Here is a 20311-nt window from a genome sequence, read left to right on the forward strand (position 1 = left end):
TTATATAATGCTCCTTTGATGGTTTGATTATTTTATATGAAGGGAGGTAAAGAAGGGAAGGAACCGCCTCCAATATCAGCTGTTTTTAAAAGGACAAGGAAAAGAAAATCTGGAAATTTAGATGAAGACGAGGATGCAAATATGTATGTAATATTTTCACAAATGTTCTAAACTGTTCAAAATAATGTTTATGTAAGCTCACAATAAACTTTTCTTTTTTGTGTTTTATTATTTTAGAATGAGATAGTTGACGTTGAGAAAGAGAATCCATCCCTATCACATTTTGAAGTTGTCGAAAAATGCTTTGGGGAACAAGATCGTGGTGGCGTTGTTTGCTTTGGGTTTGGTGTAACACCTAAAGATGTCAGAGGACCTTTACCCAGTAGAGCGGAACTTATGGCACGTATCCAAGAGAAGGAACGAGAAAATGTTAACCTTAACAAAAAAATAGATGAAATAAAGGAGGACTACGGCAAAAAGATGAATGATATGGCAGCACAATTAAACATGTTAATGGAAGCTCATATTCAACGAACTAGTGGTCGGGACCAAGCTATGCATAACGTTCCAGGTGACTACGCTTTCTAACCTTTAAAGAATTAAATGTCTTTGATTTGCTGCTGTTGATATTAAAATGAATAGAAGGCTGGATCTCTGCATTTTGGAACGAAATTAGGAGATAATATATAAGGTGGATGAGGTGCTCGCTAGCTTAATTCTAAATTAGGGGAGTGTGTTGACCTCACCTAATTTCTCTCCTGATGTTAGTCTAGTTCAATTGCGACTGAAGAAATCAACTCTCTTTCTTGGACTATCCTTAATTCTCTGTATTACATCAGACCTCACTCTCTTTCTTGCTGTGAGAAAATTCTCTATATTACATTCTGAACTATCTGTATTGCGACTGATGATGTATGTTAATGGAGATTTATGAAGAAAAGGAGATACTTGGGTAATGGATAAGTATTACCGTGGACATCGGCATGCGACTTCATTCACAAAATTACTTATAAAATCCATCTGTATGACCATCACTTCTTACTATCTATCAAACCGACTTTATTTTTTCAGTCTAAATACCTAGTAGAAGATAAAAATAAAGATGTCCTAGATCAGCTATCTGAACTGTGAGCTCAACTAGATCAATTAACAATATTAACATGGTGAAAATCAGTAATATGCATCAAATTATACTATTAAAATTATGAAGCTACTTGCATGATCCTGCACTTCATGATCATCTTCATTACTGTCATTTTCTGCTGCTTCTCTAAGGTATAAACTCCCAACATCGGAAAGGATCTGAGGGTCACATTCTGAACCACTCTGATTGCTAATATCATTAGCTATAAAATCTGATCTGAGGGTCCAGTAAGTTGTTGGAATGCTGGAAGTGCTATAGCACCTATAATCAACTGAGGACGGTTCTTCCTCTGAAGAAGGTTTCGGAAGGGATGTTTGATAGCCCTTGCTGCTTCACTAGCATCAACAAGGTCAGCAAATTCGGCCTCAACATTCGTGGTACCTCTGACTTTTTCTAACGCCCTCCTTCCCTCTTCTAACCTGCCTTGTTCCACCAGACTGTTTGGGGTTTCCGGAAGGAAAAGCCCTCCGACAAACATCAAAGTTGCAGGAAGGCATGCCAAACCCACCGAAATTCTCCATCCATGAGGATGTATGTTGGCAGTCCCATAATTTATGAAGTTAGCTACTAATATTCCAAGGCATGTTGTTAGCTGAAAGAGTTGATTAACAGCTCCTCGGATTTTTGCAGGCGCCATTTCAGAAAGATACAGTGGAACTGCCTGTAAGATTAAACAGAAAATAGAACACGGAATGTTAATTATTGCAGAACCTCTGAAATCTTGCTGAACTGGTAGAGAAATCACTTCTCAAGACCCACATTGTTTTCACATGAAAGGAAGGAATGAAGAAAGAAATAAGTAGAAGTTGGGACTTACTTGATTGCCAAATCCAATGCCGAAACCTAGGAAAATTCTTCCAACAATGAGCATAGCAACATTTTTGGCAAAGGCATTGATGATACCTCCTGCCCTTGGTTCGAGTCAGAACATTATTAGGATAGTCATAGTTTACCATGTCTGCTTTATTTTGGTGGGGTAGTCTGAAGGAACATCTGGTTTACTAGAGTATTAACAAGGTTTAGAGTATTACTCCTAGTTTGGTCTTGTAGCTTACCCATTTCTTGTCCCCTTGTGCAAATTTTGTTGGTTTGTGTATTAGCTGGGCTCATTTGTTTCAATATGTTGTCAAAAAAAAAAAAAACATTGGCATGTCAACCTTGATTACTTCCTTTCATTTCTTTAATCTGCCACTTTAGCTTGGGGGGATGCCTTTTTCATTTAGGCTTATGGAGTAATCACTTGTTGGATAAAAGGTATAGATGGATAACCCACAACTTGTTGCATGGTTCGAATCATTTGAATTTTCATAGTTTACACTAATTTTTTTGCTCATTGTTATTTATACTTCTACTTTGTCTGTTATGTGCTAAAAATTTATACATTGTAAATTATTATTTGTTACCTTTTGTTTTAGGGGCTTAGTAGCGAGGCGACTCATGATTGGGTAAAACTAATAATAACAATGACATGTGGAGGAGATCCTTACATGAAGCTTGAGTTGGAGTGATATGGACTAACATTGTGGGTCATACATTTTCTACAATGTGGAAGAATTACAATAGTTATGATTTTTTAGCTTGTGAAACTTTCTAGACTTTTTTATCGTATTGAACCGTTAGCTAAGATTGTAGATACTTTTGTTATTTGGTACTTGTGTTTGGACATCTATGTACTTATTATGTTTTATCACGATATTCGGAGTGAGTGGTATATGGTTTACAGGTAAATATAGTGAATGCAAAGCAAGAATGGGCGCAAAATGTAACAATTTGGTCCGGCAAAAAACGAAACAAATGCGGACGTAAAAATGTGCTATAAAAATCATTAAATAAAAGAACACTGACAAGAATTATGGCCGTAAAATGTGTTGCAAGAAATGCATGAAAAAGAATTGCGACAAGAATTATGGTCGTTAGTGGTATAATGAAATAGTTCCAAGAGTATAATTGCGACCGAAAATTAGTCGTAGTTACGTCAACAATGACTTTAAAAAATGAGATTTACGACAAGAAATTATGGTCGTAAAAAGAATCATTTGAATTTTTAAAAACTGAATTGCGGCAGGTAATATCGTCGCAGATACACAACGTTTTGCGACGAGTTTTTCACCTCGTCGTAAAAAATCAATGACGACGACTCGTCCAAACTGGTCGTAATTTTTTTTTTGCGACGGAGCCTTTTGCGACCGGGGACGACGGGACGGAAATCTCGTCGTAAAAGGCGTCTGCGACGAGAAAAGCTCCATTAACAACAAGATTTACCGTCGTTGATGAGCGTTATTCTTGTAGTGTCCCTTGGTTGCATTGATTGTGAAGGTGAGGCCCAGGTGGCCTACTAGCAGAAGAACTAGCCAACTGAGCTAGTTGAGTCTCCAACATCTTGTTATGCGTGCCCAAATTTTCCAGTTGAGCTTTTGTGTCAGCTTGAAAAGCAGTGAACCCCTTCTGCATCTGGAACATCATATTCTTCAACTCTGTCATGGCTGGGTCAGCAGGAGGAGCAGGTTGTGGAGGTGCTTGATTTCTCTGAAAACCAGGTGGAGCTTGTTGTGAAGGTTGGTATTGTTGACCCTGTTGTTGAGGTGGATATGGTTGTTGAGGTTGAGGGTTCAACACATTAGTACTCCTATATGAGAGGTTGGGATGGTGTCTTAACCCAGGATTGTAGGTGTTGGAATAGGGGTTGAACTGGTTCCTAGGTTGTGACTGGAAAGCATTGACGGCCTCACAGTTATTTCCCAATGCAGGACACTCTTGAGAGTTATGTCCAGATATTCCACAAGCATCACATATATGCACATTATAGTTAGAAGCACTAGCCATCGCATTAACACTCATATGGGAGGAATCATTACCTAATTTCAGGGAGTCAATTTTCTGAGTTAGAGTAGCTAGTTGCCCAAACAGTAGAGAAATGACTTCAACATCATGTTTACCACCCTTTTTCAAAGAGGAACGAATGGTAGAGGCTTGATTAGATGCTAGCTTCTCCAAAAGTTCATACCCTTCCTCAATTGCTTTATCCATGAAGAACCACCAGATGCTCCATCAATTACCCGTCGTGTGTCTGCATCAACTCTAGTGTAGAAAATCTGACACAAGTACCACTAGTCCAACCCATGATAAGGACATAGACGCTGCAAATCCTTGAACCGCTCCCAAGCTTCATATAGAGATTCACCAGGATCTTGGGTGAAAGTAACTATGGCATGTCTCATATGTGCAGTTTTTTGGTAAGGGTACCACTTGATGAGGAAAATCTTGGAAAGTTCTGGCCAGGTGGTGATGGTGGAAGGCAGCTTGTTATACCAGAACAAAGCTTTATCGCGCAGAGAGAAACCAAATAGGAGGAGTTTCATCTCATCAGGAGTAACACCAGCTTGCTTCTGAGTAGCACAACACTGTAAAAATCTCTGCAGATGCTGATTTGGGTCTTCAGATGGTAACCCAGCGAACTGATTGTTCTGAACCATATTCAGAACATGAGACTTGATCTCAAAATTTGTAGCAGCAATAGTGGGCATCCGTACCCCAGTAGGCACGTTATCAGGAGATGGTTGCATAGTCTCTGAAGGTTCGAGTAACTTCTCACCCATGTTGACAGTAATAGGTGAGGTGGGGGTTTCTTGGTGTGGGGAAGATGGTGGAGAAGGTGTCTTTTGGGAGGGTGTCCCTGCAGACAGCTTAGCTTGTTTAGTTTTCTTTCTGAGTCTACGAGCGGTCTTTTCAATCTCTGGATCGAACGGGATGAGATTTGGAGATTTCAATTTCCTGCTCATACACCAAAAACACTAAAACAAACGTGAGATGCTCCAAAGAACAGGTGTTCTTCAGAGTAGAGGTTAGTTTAATACTATAATTCAGACAAAATAAAATAAACCGTCTCCCCGGCAACGGCGCCAAAATTTGACAGGCTAAAGTCGTATCACCTAATCAAAAATAACCTAAGGTCCACTAACTAGTAGTCAGGGAAGTCAGGATCGAATCCACAGGGAGAAGTTATACTATGTATCTGAACTCTAATATATATCTAACAAAATCAGATGAATGGTTGTGTTACTAAGCTAAACAGGTAGCAGAATTAAATATGAAGGTGTAAATATATCAATAAAGTACTAGAATCATGGATCACTATGCATACAATTCGGGAAATCAAGGATAAATGATAACCACCTAGTAAGTCAACTGTCTAGGGCACATGTAATTTCTCTCGAACATTACCTCCCTCAAAGATCACCCAGCCGCTCTCGCATAGTCAAGGGTCACTTTGCCTAATAATTGAAAGCCTATACGGTATCTCTCCTCTCGAAGTAGATTCAGTATTGCAACGTAGAAATATAAATCAGGCCTAACTTATAATCCTAGCATGAAGAATCAATCAAAGGAAACAATTGAAATACCAGATAATCAAACTAATCTATCAATCCCTCATTGCATACATAGATCTCCACAATTCTAGATATAGAACTACTCACTCATAATCATGAAATCAATAACAAGAATCATATAAAAACTCATACTTTGAAACATGGCAAATAACTAAGAAAACAATAAATTAACAATGGAAGAAATAACAAAGAAGTAAAGAAGAAAGATTACCGAATTATATTGAACTATGAATAAGCAAAAGGTTTGATCTTGAATTGAAATCACAAAGCAATAAATTAAGGTTCTTGAAACACTCTATGGAGAAAACTAATAATAAAAACTAGATAGGAGTTAATAATTCTGATTTTTCTATTTATACAAGCCCTAAAACAATAGAAGAAAATCTCGAAAGAAGGGCCCGAAATCATTAAAAATCTGCGTCTCGTCAGACGCCCGATCGGGCCTAAGTCGCCCGATGACATCGGGCTTCAAAGCAGATGAGTAAGGCTAAATCGCAGACGCCCGATGCAATCGGGCTGACCCGCCCGATGACATCGGGCGGTCTTATGACTGGCAGGCAGAGTAGCTGGAAGGGCGCCCGACGTCGGGCCAACTCGCCCGATCGGGCGGAAACCGAAATACGACAGGGCGTTGAACGCCCGATCGGGCCCGCAACAGAAACTATGAACGCGCTTCTTCGCCCGATCGGGCTGGCCGCCCGATGCTATCGGGCCGATCAGTATTTCTCTTTCTTGTTCTTCTTTGCTCAAAGTCCCGGAAATCATCATCGGGATCTAGAAACTCGGCATCTAACCCCTCTAATCCACTGTGCAATCATGTAAAGTAGGTGATAGCTTCCAAAACCTACAATTCAATACAAAATAGCAAACCACAACTAGATGGAGAGAGTTAGTACCAAATGGCTCCTAAGAGCACCATAATCACAACTTTTAGCACATAATTAGGGGAGAAAACTCTATATAAAACCATAACATCACAGTATGACTATTATAATGAGATATGTTGATGAGACTATATATGTATGATTCTAGAAAGTTTAGGATATTTTATATGATGGATAAACAAATATTATTTATTATGAGCAATTATATAGATGAATTATTATTTTATTTGTGGGTCATTGTAAGTTATGTTTCCACTGCCGATTATTGTCATGTATACATGGGGTGATACATTTTTGTAAACACTTTCAATACTCGCACTAATAGATTATTGAGTTAAGATAGTTTTATTACTTCAATATGGGACAAATGAGTCTTCCCACATGAACAAAAAAGAATAACACATGTTCACAGCTTAAAAAAGAGTGAGTGAGAGTCTCATCATTGAGTGAGAGAAAAATCGATAAAGCAAGATAAAGAAATATTTTAGTTTGATTTTGACTTAAAAAAAACAAAAAAATCAATTATTACTAAGGGTGTTCATCGGTCCAGAACATGGACCATAACCAAAATCGATTGAATCGGGGTCTGGAAATTTTCTGGACCAAGATCGGACCGGATCGAAAATTTTCTGGTCTGGTCAGGTTTTGGACCTGTTGGACCGTAATTTATATATTTTTCAAAAAGAAAATATTTTAATTTGATTTATACATATTTATAAAATAAAATTTAATAATCTTGACAACGATATTCCCAAAGGTAATAAATAGTAGGTTTTTAACTTTCTAACTTTGTATCTTTTAAATTTTTTTAACATATAAACTCTTTTTTACAAAATAAATCAGAAATTCCAGTCCACCAGTCAAGATCGGAATTTTCCGTGTCTTGATCGGATTGGACCGGAAACCCGAAATCGGTATTTTCTGTGGACTGATGAGGGCCAGACCAAACATTCAGATGACTCATTTATGTCTCTTTCATAAATTGAAAGAAACAGGGCCTTGAGTCGAATGTAAATCAGATATGAATGTAAAAATATTAGATGACTCAATTTGATCAATCAACGGAGACGACCTAGCTGCTAATTTGCCTTGACTCCCAGAGACTAAATCCAAATCATTAAAATAAGACTGGGCCTGATAGAGTTTAGATTTAGTTTCGGACATATAATATATTTGTCATCTCTTTATACTACCTCTATTTCATATTAGATGCTATACTTTCTATAATGGGGTGCTTCATATTAGATGCTACATCCACCACCCCACCACCACCAGCCATCTCCATCCACCACCATCCACTTCCTACTACCACCACCACTATTGCCACAACCACCAGCCCCACCTTTAGTCCTCTTTGCCATCTCTCTTTCCCCTGCTTTTTTAAACACAACAACCACCAAACCTGCCGTAGCGCACCACCACAACACCACTCCTCAACCACCACCGTCGAATCTAGCCGCACACTAGCAACACCATTCCTTAACCACTCCCTCTTCGCCCCCCCCCCCCCTCTCAAATATTCACTGCTCTCGCCCCCTATTTTTTCTCTCCTCCTCGTGAATCCCCACGACCCACACCACCACACCATCGCCTGGCCTCTTTGTCGGAGGAACGTCTTGCCGCCAATAGACAACCACCAACCACATAGATTTCGACGGGCTTGAAAGCGAATTTTTTTAGTACTTAGGCGACTAGGAGGAACGTCTGACCAGGGCGTTCCTTCCATGGCTCGAACGTCTGGCCTGGACGTTTGGGTCATCGCCCAAGAATAAAAAAAATTCTCTTTCAAGGGTGTGGATGAGGTGGCTGTTGGCAGTGATGTCTAATGGTGTAGGTGGTGTCTGGTGGTGCAGGTGGTGGATGGTGGTTCAGGTGGTGAAAAAAAGAGAAAAGGCAAAATAGTTCATTAAATACAGACCCGGGACGATTTTAAATAATTTTGAGATGACGTTTAACAATTAATAAAAATTCAATCTTGATCAACATAAACACACAAATGTCTCTCCTGATTGACAAAGCTATGCACAATAATAAGGAAGTTTATAATCAATCTGGGTAACTTATATCGTTTTTTAATTGTATATCTCCTCTTACATGATAATAAAATAATCAAGGGGGGAAATTATGGCTGGGACGGGCTTTTGCCAAAAAAAAAAAGTGGGGTCCGGCTACCTTTCGGCTCGAAATTTTGTGCCCAAACCCAGAAAACTCAGCGGGGACTAGAGACAAGTGGATTGATGTGTCATTGTAGAGTTTCTAGTCAAATTATAATAAACGTTTAGGGTTTCACTAAACGAACTCCTAAGGCGCACAGGCCCCACATTATGAAATCTTCGATTAGCAAAGTTCAGCAATAACAAGCATTAAAAACGGAAACAACTTCCATCTTGCAGAAAATCTCTCCAAAACAATCAATAAATCACAAACCCAACAAACAACATTCTCCGCTATGACCAGTTTCAAACCAGGCGACCAAGTAGAAGTATGCTGCAAAGAAGAAGGCTTCAGAAACTCATTCTACCCAGCAACCATAATATCTGAGATCAACACCAACGAGTACATAGTGCAATACAACACTTTATTGACGGCTGATGAATCACACCCACACAGAGAATTTCTTTCGGCTACCGATCTTCGGCCTGTCCCGCCCGAGATTGCGGCCACAGAATTTTATCACAAGGATGAAGTTGATGTTTACGCGAATGAGGGATGGTGGAAGGGAAAAGTTACGAGGAAGTTGCATGGGAAAGGGAGAGCAAAGAGGTATTACGTTAGATTCGAGGGTAATGGTGAGGTTGAGGTGGGTAAGTATTGGTATAATGATATGAGGGCTCATCAAGATTGGGTTCATGGCAAATGGTATTGTTCCAAGAAGATTTACAAATGAAATTATTGAGAATATAAACTCTTTTTGTTTATTTCGTATTTTTTAATTTTATTGTTTTTGGTTTGTAGATTTTATTTTACACGACAATACGAATTTTGTTTCGGAGTTAGTACTTTGTAATTTGTTTTTCTTTAATGAAATTATGATGATTATTTACTAAAATGAAGATTGTTTTTTAGCATTTTTCTAAGAGAATCTTTTACGAATTGATACTTTTTTTAAAAAAAAAAAAATGGTAAGAAGAATTCCTATGGGCTGCTATCGCACAAGGCCTCCATCCACAGACACATTACAAGCCAGACACCCCTAACCCCCTTCCACCCTTAAATTGCAAGCAAATGCTTGGAGTAGGAGTTGAACTCTAAACCTTGCTAGAGAAGATGGTAAAGCTCACCACTTGAGCCAACCCCAATTCCTTTTTACAGATTGATATTGTGCTCTTGTAGATTGATGAATATACTCGTGCGTTATCATGCTTGTAGTATAATCTGTCCAAATTTACTAACAGATGGAGAAAAAAAACAACGATAAACATTATTGTTTGGACAAATTGATCAACAATCCGATTGGAGCACAAAAAGGCCTCCCAAAAGCCTTGGACATGTGGTAGCAGTGGGTCCCACAACTAAGTTGACCTAATCAAGGGTTTGGAGATCCACTAAAGGGTTGAAATAGTGAATGCCTGAAAAAACAACATGGCCATTGATCCCAAGAAATCCCATTCAACCAATGCTTCCCGTCTGGGAATTCCCAATACTATAAATACCCCCAACCTCATCAATGAACAGATATTCAATTTTCACATAATAAATATCTTTCTCTAGACTCTCTCTCAATCTCAATCATCAACTGACTTGAGCGTTGGAGGGGCGATCGTGGAATAACTCCCAGGGTAGTCTAACCGTGTTTTGCAGGTTTCCGGTGTATGGAAAATTTACTCAAGTCAACGCTCGCAAAGGTCACCCTACTAAGCACACATTAGTATCCTTAATTTCTAGACAGAAACAGTTTGGCACCGTCTGTGGAGGATAGTACAAGAAGTTACTTCGCCACCACTCGGCAAGATTCATCATGTTGCTACTCAGCAAAACTCACCTCATTGTTACTCACTACTCAGCAATGGCCCTAGCCAAGAGCACCCGCAACAAACAACCTTCATCACAGGCCCAAAGATCTGAGCGAGCGCCATCATCTTTTCACCATAGGTGATTTGAACGGGCACCTCCACCTCCCCCTGTCGGTCTCCTATAGTCCAGACCATGGACCCCACCCAAGAACCATCCAACGGTGATCATCCATCCCCGTCACAACAAATACAACATGTCGACCCACAACCCCTGTCGTAGCAGATATCACCCTCATAACTGCTCAGCCTCAACCAACTTTACACCGCAGCATAATGGATATGCTGATCGTCATTTAGCAAGGGCAAGCTGAGCCTAGCCCCCGTGTCCCCCCCCCCCGGAAGCTAGGAACCAAGTCCTAATATGCTCTCATAGGGAAGAGCACAATCCTCGCTCCGCCCATGGTCAGCCTAACCGATAGGGATCCGAGGCCCAACAACCCAGTCAGCAGGACAGGGAAAGATCGGGATGGGACAAATATGAGCGCCACCCACTCAAGAGGAGGTCAGCTCGCCATGGAGAAGAAACTCATATCTCCAAATCACCTAGAGGCGATGTTCGTCGCAAATCTAAAGACGCTCGACACTTTCTTAACAAGAAGCGCCTCAGCCAGGGGTATGATGCCAGTCACATCCTGAATAAGAAAGCCACTCAGCGAGAGGGGCAAGGCGACTCAGCCTAATACTCTAGACGCCCTCGGATCCATAGTGGAGCAATCAAGTTCATGGTCCCATTCAACTAGGAAATCTTGGAAACACCTACTCCAGGAAAAATTAAAACCCCCCATTGAACCATTTACGGGCCTAACCTACCCGGATGATCATCTGGCGACTTATAGAGCTCAAATGAGCGTACAGACCAGCTGTGAGGCCACCTAGTGTAAATGTTTCCACCATACTTAAGGGCCTCGACCTAAATTGGTTCCAAGAACTGCCTGTCGGAATCATAACCGACTTCTAAGTACTTGAGGACCTATTCATCCATCAGCTCGTGGCAGGAAAAAGGCAGAAAAAGAAGAGCCTCCATCTGATGAGGGTTAGATAAGAGAAGAATGCAATCCTGTTCGACTACATCAAAAGATTGAATGAGGAATCACTGAAAGTTTCAGACTTACAAGATGCGGTGGCATTCGCCACACTAATGTCTGGGCTACAACTCGGTCGGCTGAGATGGTCCTTGGCGAAAAACAATGTAAAGACCTTCTCGGAAGCAATGACAAAGGCGCAAAGGTTCATTCATTCGACAGACATATGTCGCCACTTGGATGGCGAAAGCAAGCAGAGAAACCAAGAAGGAAACCACAAGGACCAACTGAAGCAACAAAAGATAGGGGGTCAGTTAGACAGATTCAATGACCATGGTCATGACCGCCAGTTCAGCAAGAACCAAAGGAACATCTACTTGGAAATCAAGGACAAAGCCATGCTCCCCTTCCCAACTCCCATCAGAACGTCCTCCGCTCGAAGGGATAAGAGTCAGTGGTGCGAATACCACAAAGAATGTGGGCACACCACCAAAGACTGCAGGGAGCTAAAAAAGTCCCGTGATAATCTAGCGGATCAAGGAAAGCTGGACCGCTACCTGAAACACACAAGCAAAGAGAAAGATAAACAAAAGGTGGGTTAGTCGAATAGTGGAATATAGAGGGCTTCATCGGGGTCATAGTAGGTGATTTTGCTTCAAGAGGCCTAACAGGCCGATCTCGCATAGCCCACCTACAGAGTCTCAAGCACCAAGTGCTTGAAGTCCAACAACCCCGACCTGTTGGCCAGTAATGACCTTTGGGGCATCCAGTCTGACATTACATATGCCCCGTGACGACCCCCTAGTAATCGAGCTCAAGGTGGCCAACACAAGTGCCAAAAGAGTGCTAGTGGACAGCGGGTCATTAGTTGACATCATCACGCTGGAATGCATCAAAAAGTTGAAGTACAGTGAACGGGAAGTCACCCCCTTCAATCAGCCACTCTTAGGCTTCAGGGGAAACTCAGTACACCTAGTCGAGTTTATAAAAATACCCACTTGGATGAGAGAAAAAGGAAAAGGTAGAAGCCTACTGATTGACTTTTTGGTTGTGGACATCCCTCTATTATACCCTACAACATAATAATGGGGAGACCCATTCTAGACAAAGCCAAAGCTGCCAAATCTACCTACCAACTCCTCATGCAATTCGAAATCGACGGTAGTAGAGTAGGAATGATCCAAGGGAACCAACAAGCAGCAAGAGAATGCTATGTTAAAAGTTTGAAAAATAAAGTTGACGTCCAAGAGGACTCGAAAAAGAGAAAGCGAGAAGACAGTCGGCCCTCAAGTGGCCTCGGGGTCTCATCACTGAAAACCCCAAGTAATATGAATGCCCTTAGCTAGCCGAGGACGATGAAGAAGTGATCATTGACAAGGAGCTGGGTCGGAAATAAGAGACGAGATCATCCATGTAACACCCCGTATTTTTATGTATGTTTAATAATTTATTTATGGTATTTTAGTTTATAAAAATATTTTAAAATACTCTTATATTAAATATATATATATTTATTTTTCTTGACTTTACCTAAGTAATAAAAACAAATTCCTAAATGTACTAGGTTAAGTACCCAACATATATCATATTAGTACTTTAAGGACAGAAAAAGTACTAAAAGAAACAAAGGAAAAGTTAGAAAGTAATAGTTATACAACAACCTTTCATTCCAAAACCCACGACACTATTTTCACCATCTTCTTCATCTTATTCAACTTCTTCCATCACTACTAAACCTCCAGAAAAAAGAAAAAAGGAATACCAACCATCATTACATCAACATTGATCCATCATCTCCATCTTCATCTTCGATTTTTGGGCTTGTGTTTCGGGTCGGAAAAGTCAGGTCAAATTCGGGTCTTTTTGTTTCTTTAATTAGTAATATTCCTGTCATTACTTCCCCTAACCAAGTAAGATTATTGTCATGTTTAAATTTTAGTTTCAGCTTAATTTCGAATTGAGGTTTTGTTGTTTTAGGGTTCTTGAGATAAATTAAATTAGTGTAAATTGATTCATGTTAAATGTTTAGTTTATTTTAGCTATGCATATTTTTGAGTTTCGGTTGCAAAATTATTACTTTTGGAATTTATTTTGAATTCTTATTAAATTTGATTTGTGGTTAGTTTCTTAGGTTGAGTTACTAGTTGAATAACAATCGGGATTATTGTAGTTATAATGAGTTCAAATATTATTCTTAAATTCTTGAACATGGTGGATTGATTGTTAGTTGTTAGTTTAAATTCTAAGTTGAATTATAATTGAAGTATTTTATATATGATGAACTCTTAGTAGTAGTAGTTGTTGTTGTTGTTTTATAGTTGTTAGTCATATAATGTAAGATGGAGAAAAAGGTTTTCATGTAGTTAGTAGTATTTACAGTTTAACTTTTGTTGACCAGTTTGACTTTTATTGACTTTGTTGTATTTTGGACTAGTGGGTTGTTTTTAAAGGTAGTCAAGGTTCATTAATTAGGTTATGTCATTTATGTGTAAACTATGTCAAGTATAGTCAAGTGATTTATACTATACTATATTATATTATATTGTAGATCGCGGTTTCGTAGAAGAACCTTTTTTACTTGTAATTGAGATTGGTTGACTGTGGTTTGCTAATAAGGTAAAATTTCATACTAAGCTTGTACAACTTATTGCAGAAAGTATTTCATATTGATTTATGATTTGTATTGAGTTTGGAATCGTTTTCTAATTAATAGCATCGTGAAAGCGATTCCAAACTCAATAAAAGCTCCCTCGGATGATCTAGGGAGGAGAGAGGGGGGTGTATTGCGGACTTTTCCGATCGGCCGGAAGTCAGAAGAATGTATGGCGAGGACGCCACCCTCGATCGGCTGCTCTTCGCCTTCTCCTGTTCAGCACGGGCCTTGCCGACCACCTTCTCCTTCTGAATGACCTTGTCAGCCGCTCTTTCCTTCCTCTTCTTAGAGGCCTTGGGCTAGCTAGGTTCCTATATCAAAGAAAATTAAAAGTTAGTCAAAATCATCAAAAAACTATTAAGAAGAGAGGTTAAGTATAGAGAACTAGCTTTGGGAGGTGGAGGTACCCCCATAGACTTCTCCTTCAATTCGGCTCTTATCCGACGCCCTCATCGCTGCATTACTTAGCTCATCCGCCATGACGGGGTCGGATTCTATTAGATATGCTTTGGAAGAAGCTAAAATAAAAGCAAAAAGTAGTCGTTTCAAGCATAAGAAAACATGAAAGTTACAAGCATTGACCCCCTCGGCCCATTACCTTATAGGAAAGTCTGACTCAGCCCCATGACGGACAGGAGATGCTCGTTTTTAAATAAATGGCAGCTGGGGAGCTGATTGCTTGCCACAACCCCCCCCCCCCCCCCCGCCCCGCAATAGCTTATATTTCGTTTGCATATAACAAGCAGCTACTCCCTCCTCCTCGGAGAGTTCCGGGACCTTGATGTTCAGCCCAAAGTTCGGCTCCACATCCGGTTGCACGGTCAGAACCTTCGAGTCTCCGCCAAAAACCACAAAGGCGAACTCCCTCCTGAAGCCCTTCTTAGAGGAAGGAAGATCAAGCACTGTCCGAGACCCCTGTCGGACCTGGGAACACCACCAACCCCAACCATTCTCCCCTGCCATCATCAGTATCGACTTATACATATTCATCCACATGGTGAGGTTTGGTCGGACGCCGAGCATTTCACAAAGTACTTGGACCGCTATTATCCCCCCAGGGGTTGGGGGAAATTTCGCTAAGGGTCAAGTTGTATGCATTCAGCAGCTCCTTGACGAACAGGGTCAATGAAAATCGGAGCCCCATCTTCATTGCTTTATAATAGACGGCAGTAAACCAGGGAGGAGGAGTTAAGATCGTATGAAAGGCCTCGAAAGGGACCACGTGGAAGGTATCCCATATTTGGAATCTGGTCGCCTGATCCCGAGGATCATCCGCCAGGGCTTCAATCAGAGATGGGAGAAGGAACTTTGAACCAGGACCCCTTTTCAGATCTATAGCCGGATACTCCAATCGGCTAAAAGTGGAAGTCTCTTCTTCATCACCCGACATCGCCGCCATAACTACACCATCAGAAATGTATTTATCTATATAACTCTTTGAGGAGAGAAAGGCTATGGACACTTCCCAACGAGAGGGAGCGATGCCCTCAGCCTCCTCCTCCACTGACGATGATGGGCTTGGAAGCGATACGACGTCAGGAACTATCGAGGGGTTGGGGACATGTATTACAGTCGACACCAACATTATTCCCATCCCCCTCACCTCCTCAGACAACTTGTAGGGAGGTGGGTTTGGGGGTGTCACTGACTCGACGAATCTCCCATTATTTATAGACAAGGGAGTCGATCGGGATTATTCAAAAGAAAAAAGACAAGAAAAAACATAAAATTAAATCTAGAGCGAACCTGATCGGACGAGAAGAACTGGGAAACTTTGATTGAGAAAGTAGAGAGAAGTTGGAGAAGTTTTAGAGAAAAAAGTTGAGAGAATGAGCAAATGATCCAAAATCCTTTCTCTTTTCTCCACCCCTGTATATATAGGCGCATCTAGGGAGACGCGCAATGCAAATCTCCCCACGTCCCTTAATGGGCACTTATTAAGCAGCCTATGGACCTATTTAACCCAGAAGCACCAGTCCAGATAAGACAAAACGTCAAAAATCTCCAAAACCCTAACTGGCTTAGCTCTCAAAAGGGAGCCCAAAATCCTAAGTATCCATGGTTGCCACGTGGCATCTGGAGTCAGTATATCCATTCAGATAGAATAACCGCTACCTCTCCACCTAGCTAAAGTCCTAGCAAGATGCACGTACTAGCACCTACTCAGCTCATATGGTACCAATTCAGAGAGCTTGGGGCACATTAGCCTCTCATTTGAGTGGCGTCCACCCTCTATACACTTGGCCAAGAGTGACCGAGTCTCAAGAGGTACCCACTCTGAAAACTTGGGGTTCATTAACCCCTCATCCAAGTGGCATCCATCCAATCCCTACTTGGCCAAATACGGTTAAGTACTAGAAGGTACCCACTCGGACAGCTTGGGGATCATTAGCCCCTCATCCGAGTGGCGTCCATCCAACCCCTACTTAGCCAAATACGGCTAAGTCCTAAGATGTATCCACTCGGACATTTTGGGGCTCATAAGCCCCTATCCGAGTGGCATCCAACCTACTCAGCCACGGGGAGCCCCCTCCCTGACCGAGTTACCTCTTCACCCATCCGAAAACGGCCAAGTCCCAATTAGACAAGCTTAATTACCGGTCGGTACTCCTCCTCCTTGAGGAGTCCCTCGGACGGTGGTATTCCTTTCCATAAGGAGCGACCCGATCGATACTCTTCACCCCTGAGAAGTCTCTCGGACTATGGTATCCCTCTCCATAAGGAGAGACTCGATCAACTTTTGAAGGAAGAGACACCATGTGAGCTTTGAACTCGAGGGGATGGTCATGGCAGTTTCATTCTCGTTGCTTATGGCCAAGCACAACCCCCTAGGGACCGGGTACGATTGCACAACCAGGCAGTCACTGATATTCACTATGTGGTCAGCGTTTCAGAGATTGTGCCCGGTTTTGAAGAATTACCTCTTCCGCTGCCGAATGCGGAAGTTGGTCTACAGTCAGTGACTGATGCCCTTAACAGTTACGTTCTATGGCCGCGTGCATTGGTGCGGTTATCAGATGAGGTACAATGATTAACATTATATATATATATATATATATATATATATATATACATATATATATAGACATATATATATATATATATATATATATATATATATATATATTATATTATATTATATTATTTTCTTTTATAGTTCCTATATATATATAGATATGATTGCCAGTAATATCTGTTTAATTTAACTAATTACTAGGGTTCGGGGAAGGCCGACAAGAAGGGAAAGAAGACATGTTCACCTCAGGAAGGCCGACGTGATGTAGTGGAAAAAGTAAAGGTTTCTATGTCAAAGTGTCCACTCATTACGGAGATCGAGGTGGTGCAAGGCCTTACTTCTCCGTGCTTTTGGCTACATGAGTGCGCTAGCGATGTAGCCGATGAAGCAATGATTGAGATTCAGTTGTCGCACCACCAATTCCACTACTTTGAGGATACATCGACCTTCATTTCTAAGGTTGATATAGGAGAATTCTTACGTGGGGAAGAGTTGAATGTTTCGATGATACAAACATTCATGAGGTAATACTTTAGTATATAAATTAAATATGCATATTATATATACATATATATGCCTTAATTAAGTAGTTTTCAATCCAACTAACTTCCATAATGAGTAAGTTTTCTTTTAATCAATATGATGTCTCAGGCTATTATACAATGAATTGTGTGCATCTAGTGAGCCAATGTTTGGTTCGTTATGTCCAAGCTAGTACGAGATAACAGTTGCTTAAGAAACAAAAAGGAGTGAAAGACTATCTCAAGTCTTCTTTGAAACATGTTCTCGTCTTGGACATAAGATCGTTCTTCTTCCTTACATTGAATCGTATGCTTTTAAACTCACTTTACTTTAATTAAATTGACCTATTAGTTGTTCTACGATTAAATAATAACTATATTTTATTGTTGTAGGAATCATTGGACACTGATTGCAATATGTTTGTCACGTAACGAAGCCTACCACTTTGATTCTTTGCGTAAAGAAATAATGCGGCCCTTACTAGTCAAATCATTGTTAAATAGGTAGCCTAATCGAAACTCAATATATGCGCACTTATTAATATTAAATGTACATCTAATCTTATAATAATGTGTATTGATGTAGTGTGATGAAGGAGGTTAATGCAATAGGAATTCGACCACCAAAATCTCCTGTTTGGCATTCAGTCGAGGTAACATGACTAATTTTTTTTCCTTATATAGAAACACATAATACACATCTAACATCAATGTCATTTATTGCATCCTTTGGTGAATTTAGTGTCCGCTACAAGAAGGTGGACTTGCGTGTGGGTATTACGTCATGAGGTTCATGCTCGATATCGTCAACCGTTGCAAACATGTTGATGATCTTTAAAATGTATGTAACTTATTAATTAATTATTAGTATATGTTAGTTTCTGCCTATTTTGGCCTTTTCGCTCCCAAAATGTACTTATCAAGTGATTTAACCCCAAATTTTATTTGAACATGATTATATGAGGTATAATATAACTATATGTAGATTCTTAGGCTTTAATTTGTTGTTGTTGCATTTCGGGAACGAAAAGGCCATTTGGCCTATTTTGGCCTTTTCGCTCCCAAAATGTACTTATCAAGTCATTTAACCCCAAATTCTCTTTGAACACATTATATGAGGCATGATATAACTAGTATGTAGATTCTTAGACTTGCATATGTTGGTTGCATTTCGGGAACGAAAAGGCCATTTCCGGCCTATTTTGGCCTTTTCGCTCCCAAAATGTACTTATCAAGTGATTTAACCCCAAATTTTCTTTGAACATGATTATATGAGGCATAATATAACTAGTATGTAGATTCTTAGGCTTTAATTTGTTGTTGGTTGCATTTCGGGAACGAAAAGGCCATTTCGGCCTATTTTGGCCTTTTCGCTCCCAAAATGTACTTATCAAGTCATTTAACCCCAAATTTTCTTTGAACATGATTATATGAGATATATTATAACTAGTGTGTAGACTTTTAGGCTTGCATTTGTTTTTGATTGAATTTCGGGAAGGTATATGTCATTTTTAGAACTACTAAGTACGGTAAAATGATTGAATTCTTATATGTGTTTATTCCTTAGTTGTTTTGCAAGGTTTATGAGAAATCCACACCAAGTTCGAGGAACTTCACCAAAGAAGAAATAGATGAAGTTCGGGATATGATACATTTTAGCTCGAATGTACTAGTTTTTATCAATTCTATGTACACTTTTTACATTATTAAATATATTTGAAGTTAATTATTACCTTTCTCCACTTGTCATATATTATTGCATTTGCATTTTTTTTGTCCAAGGGAGGTTTTGGGTGGGGGTGGGGGTGGGGTGGTGGGGGCTTCTGGGTGGGCTGGGGATGGGGTGCAGGGCGGGTGGCAGGGTGTGGCTGGGGTGTGGCAGAGGGGTGGCAGGGGTGTGGTAGAGGGGTGGGCTGGGGGCTGTGCAGGGTGGGAAGGGGTGGGCAGAGGTGGGCTGGGGGTGGGCAGGGGGGTGGGCAGCAGGTCTGTGTGGGTGTGGGGGTGGGTAGGGGTGTGGGCTGGGGTGGGCAGCAGGTCTGGCCGGGTGTGGGGGTGGGTAGGGGTGTGGGCTGGGGTGGGGTGGGCAGCAGGTCTGGGGGTGGGGGTGGGCTGGGGTGGGCAGAGGCAGGGGGTGGGCAGGGGTAGGTAGGGGATGTGGGTGGGATGGGGTGTGCAGGCTGTGGGGTGTTTTTTTTTTTAAAAAAAAAATAAAAAAAAATCAACAAGAAGGGCTGTGCTAGATGAGAAAAGCATAGCCCTTCAAGCATGAAGGGCTGCGCTTTTCTCAACTAGCGCAACCCTTCATAGTAGGAAGGCTCATAAAGGCTGCAGCCTTCTAAGCTTGAAGGGCTGCGCTTGTAAAGCGCAACCCTACTTAAAAAGTGAAGGGCTGCTGTCAAAAAGCGCAGCCCTACATGCCATTTTCAGCCCAGCCCTTCTTCAGTTTTCCACTAGTGACCCCTCCCTGAAATCTCTCATTCCTTCAGCTCCCTTTCGCCAGCCACCTATTTAATCCCCAAACCCCTCCCCTGCTCTAGCCACCCCTCCTCCGCCCTAAAACTCACTTCCTTGTCACGCTGCCGCCACCCCCAAAATCACTTCGAAATACCTCCCAACTCCCTCGAAACACCTCCCCCACCCTCGAAATCACCTCCATAACATCTCCCCCAC

The 20311-nt window shown here is 41.0% G+C and overlaps 2 protein-coding genes and 1 non-coding gene across 3 annotated transcripts; 2 read left to right on the plus strand and 1 right to left on the minus strand.

Moving 5' to 3' along the window:
* Positions 1-1331: 1331 nt before the first annotated feature.
* Positions 1332-2073, minus strand: LOC125493189 (sugar transport protein 14-like). Its single transcript, XM_048636278.2, has 2 exons — positions 1962-2073; positions 1332-1805 (listed from the first exon to the last, which is right to left on the minus strand). The coding sequence occupies exons 1-2, from the start codon at positions 2013-2015 to the stop codon at positions 1347-1349; spliced, it is 513 nt and encodes a 170-aa protein (XP_048492235.1). The 5' UTR covers positions 2016-2073; the 3' UTR covers positions 1332-1346.
* Positions 2074-4258: 2185 nt separating this feature from the next.
* LOC125493885 (small nucleolar RNA R71) lies at positions 4259-4364 on the plus strand. Its single transcript, XR_007270212.1, has one exon. It is a non-coding gene; the product is annotated as a small nucleolar RNA R71 (small nucleolar RNA).
* A 4501-nt stretch (positions 4365-8865) lies between these two features.
* LOC104903572 (hypothetical protein) lies at positions 8866-9303 on the plus strand. The gene has a single exon (XM_010691619.2). The coding sequence runs from the start codon at positions 8866-8868 to the stop codon at positions 9301-9303; it is 438 nt and encodes a 145-aa protein (XP_010689921.2).
* The last annotated feature ends 11008 nt before the right edge of the window (positions 9304-20311 follow it).

This window comes from Beta vulgaris, chromosome 9, assembly GCF_026745355.1.
Source record: "Beta vulgaris subsp. vulgaris cultivar EL10 chromosome 9, EL10.2, whole genome shotgun sequence".
NCBI classification, from domain to species: domain Eukaryota; kingdom Viridiplantae; phylum Streptophyta; class Magnoliopsida; order Caryophyllales; family Amaranthaceae; genus Beta; species Beta vulgaris.

Coding starts and splice junctions, on each gene's coding strand:
- LOC125493189 (XM_048636278.2), bottom strand. CDS start 2,015: ATGCTCATTGTTGGAAGAATTTTCCTAGGTTTCGGCATTGGATTTGGC. Junction 1,806..1,961: donor GCATTGGATTTGGCAATCAA/GTAAGTCCCAAC, acceptor TTAATCTTACAG/GCAGTTCCACTGTATCTTTC.
- LOC104903572 (XM_010691619.2), top strand. CDS start 8,866: ATGACCAGTTTCAAACCAGGCGACCAAGTAGAAGTATGCTGCAAAGAA.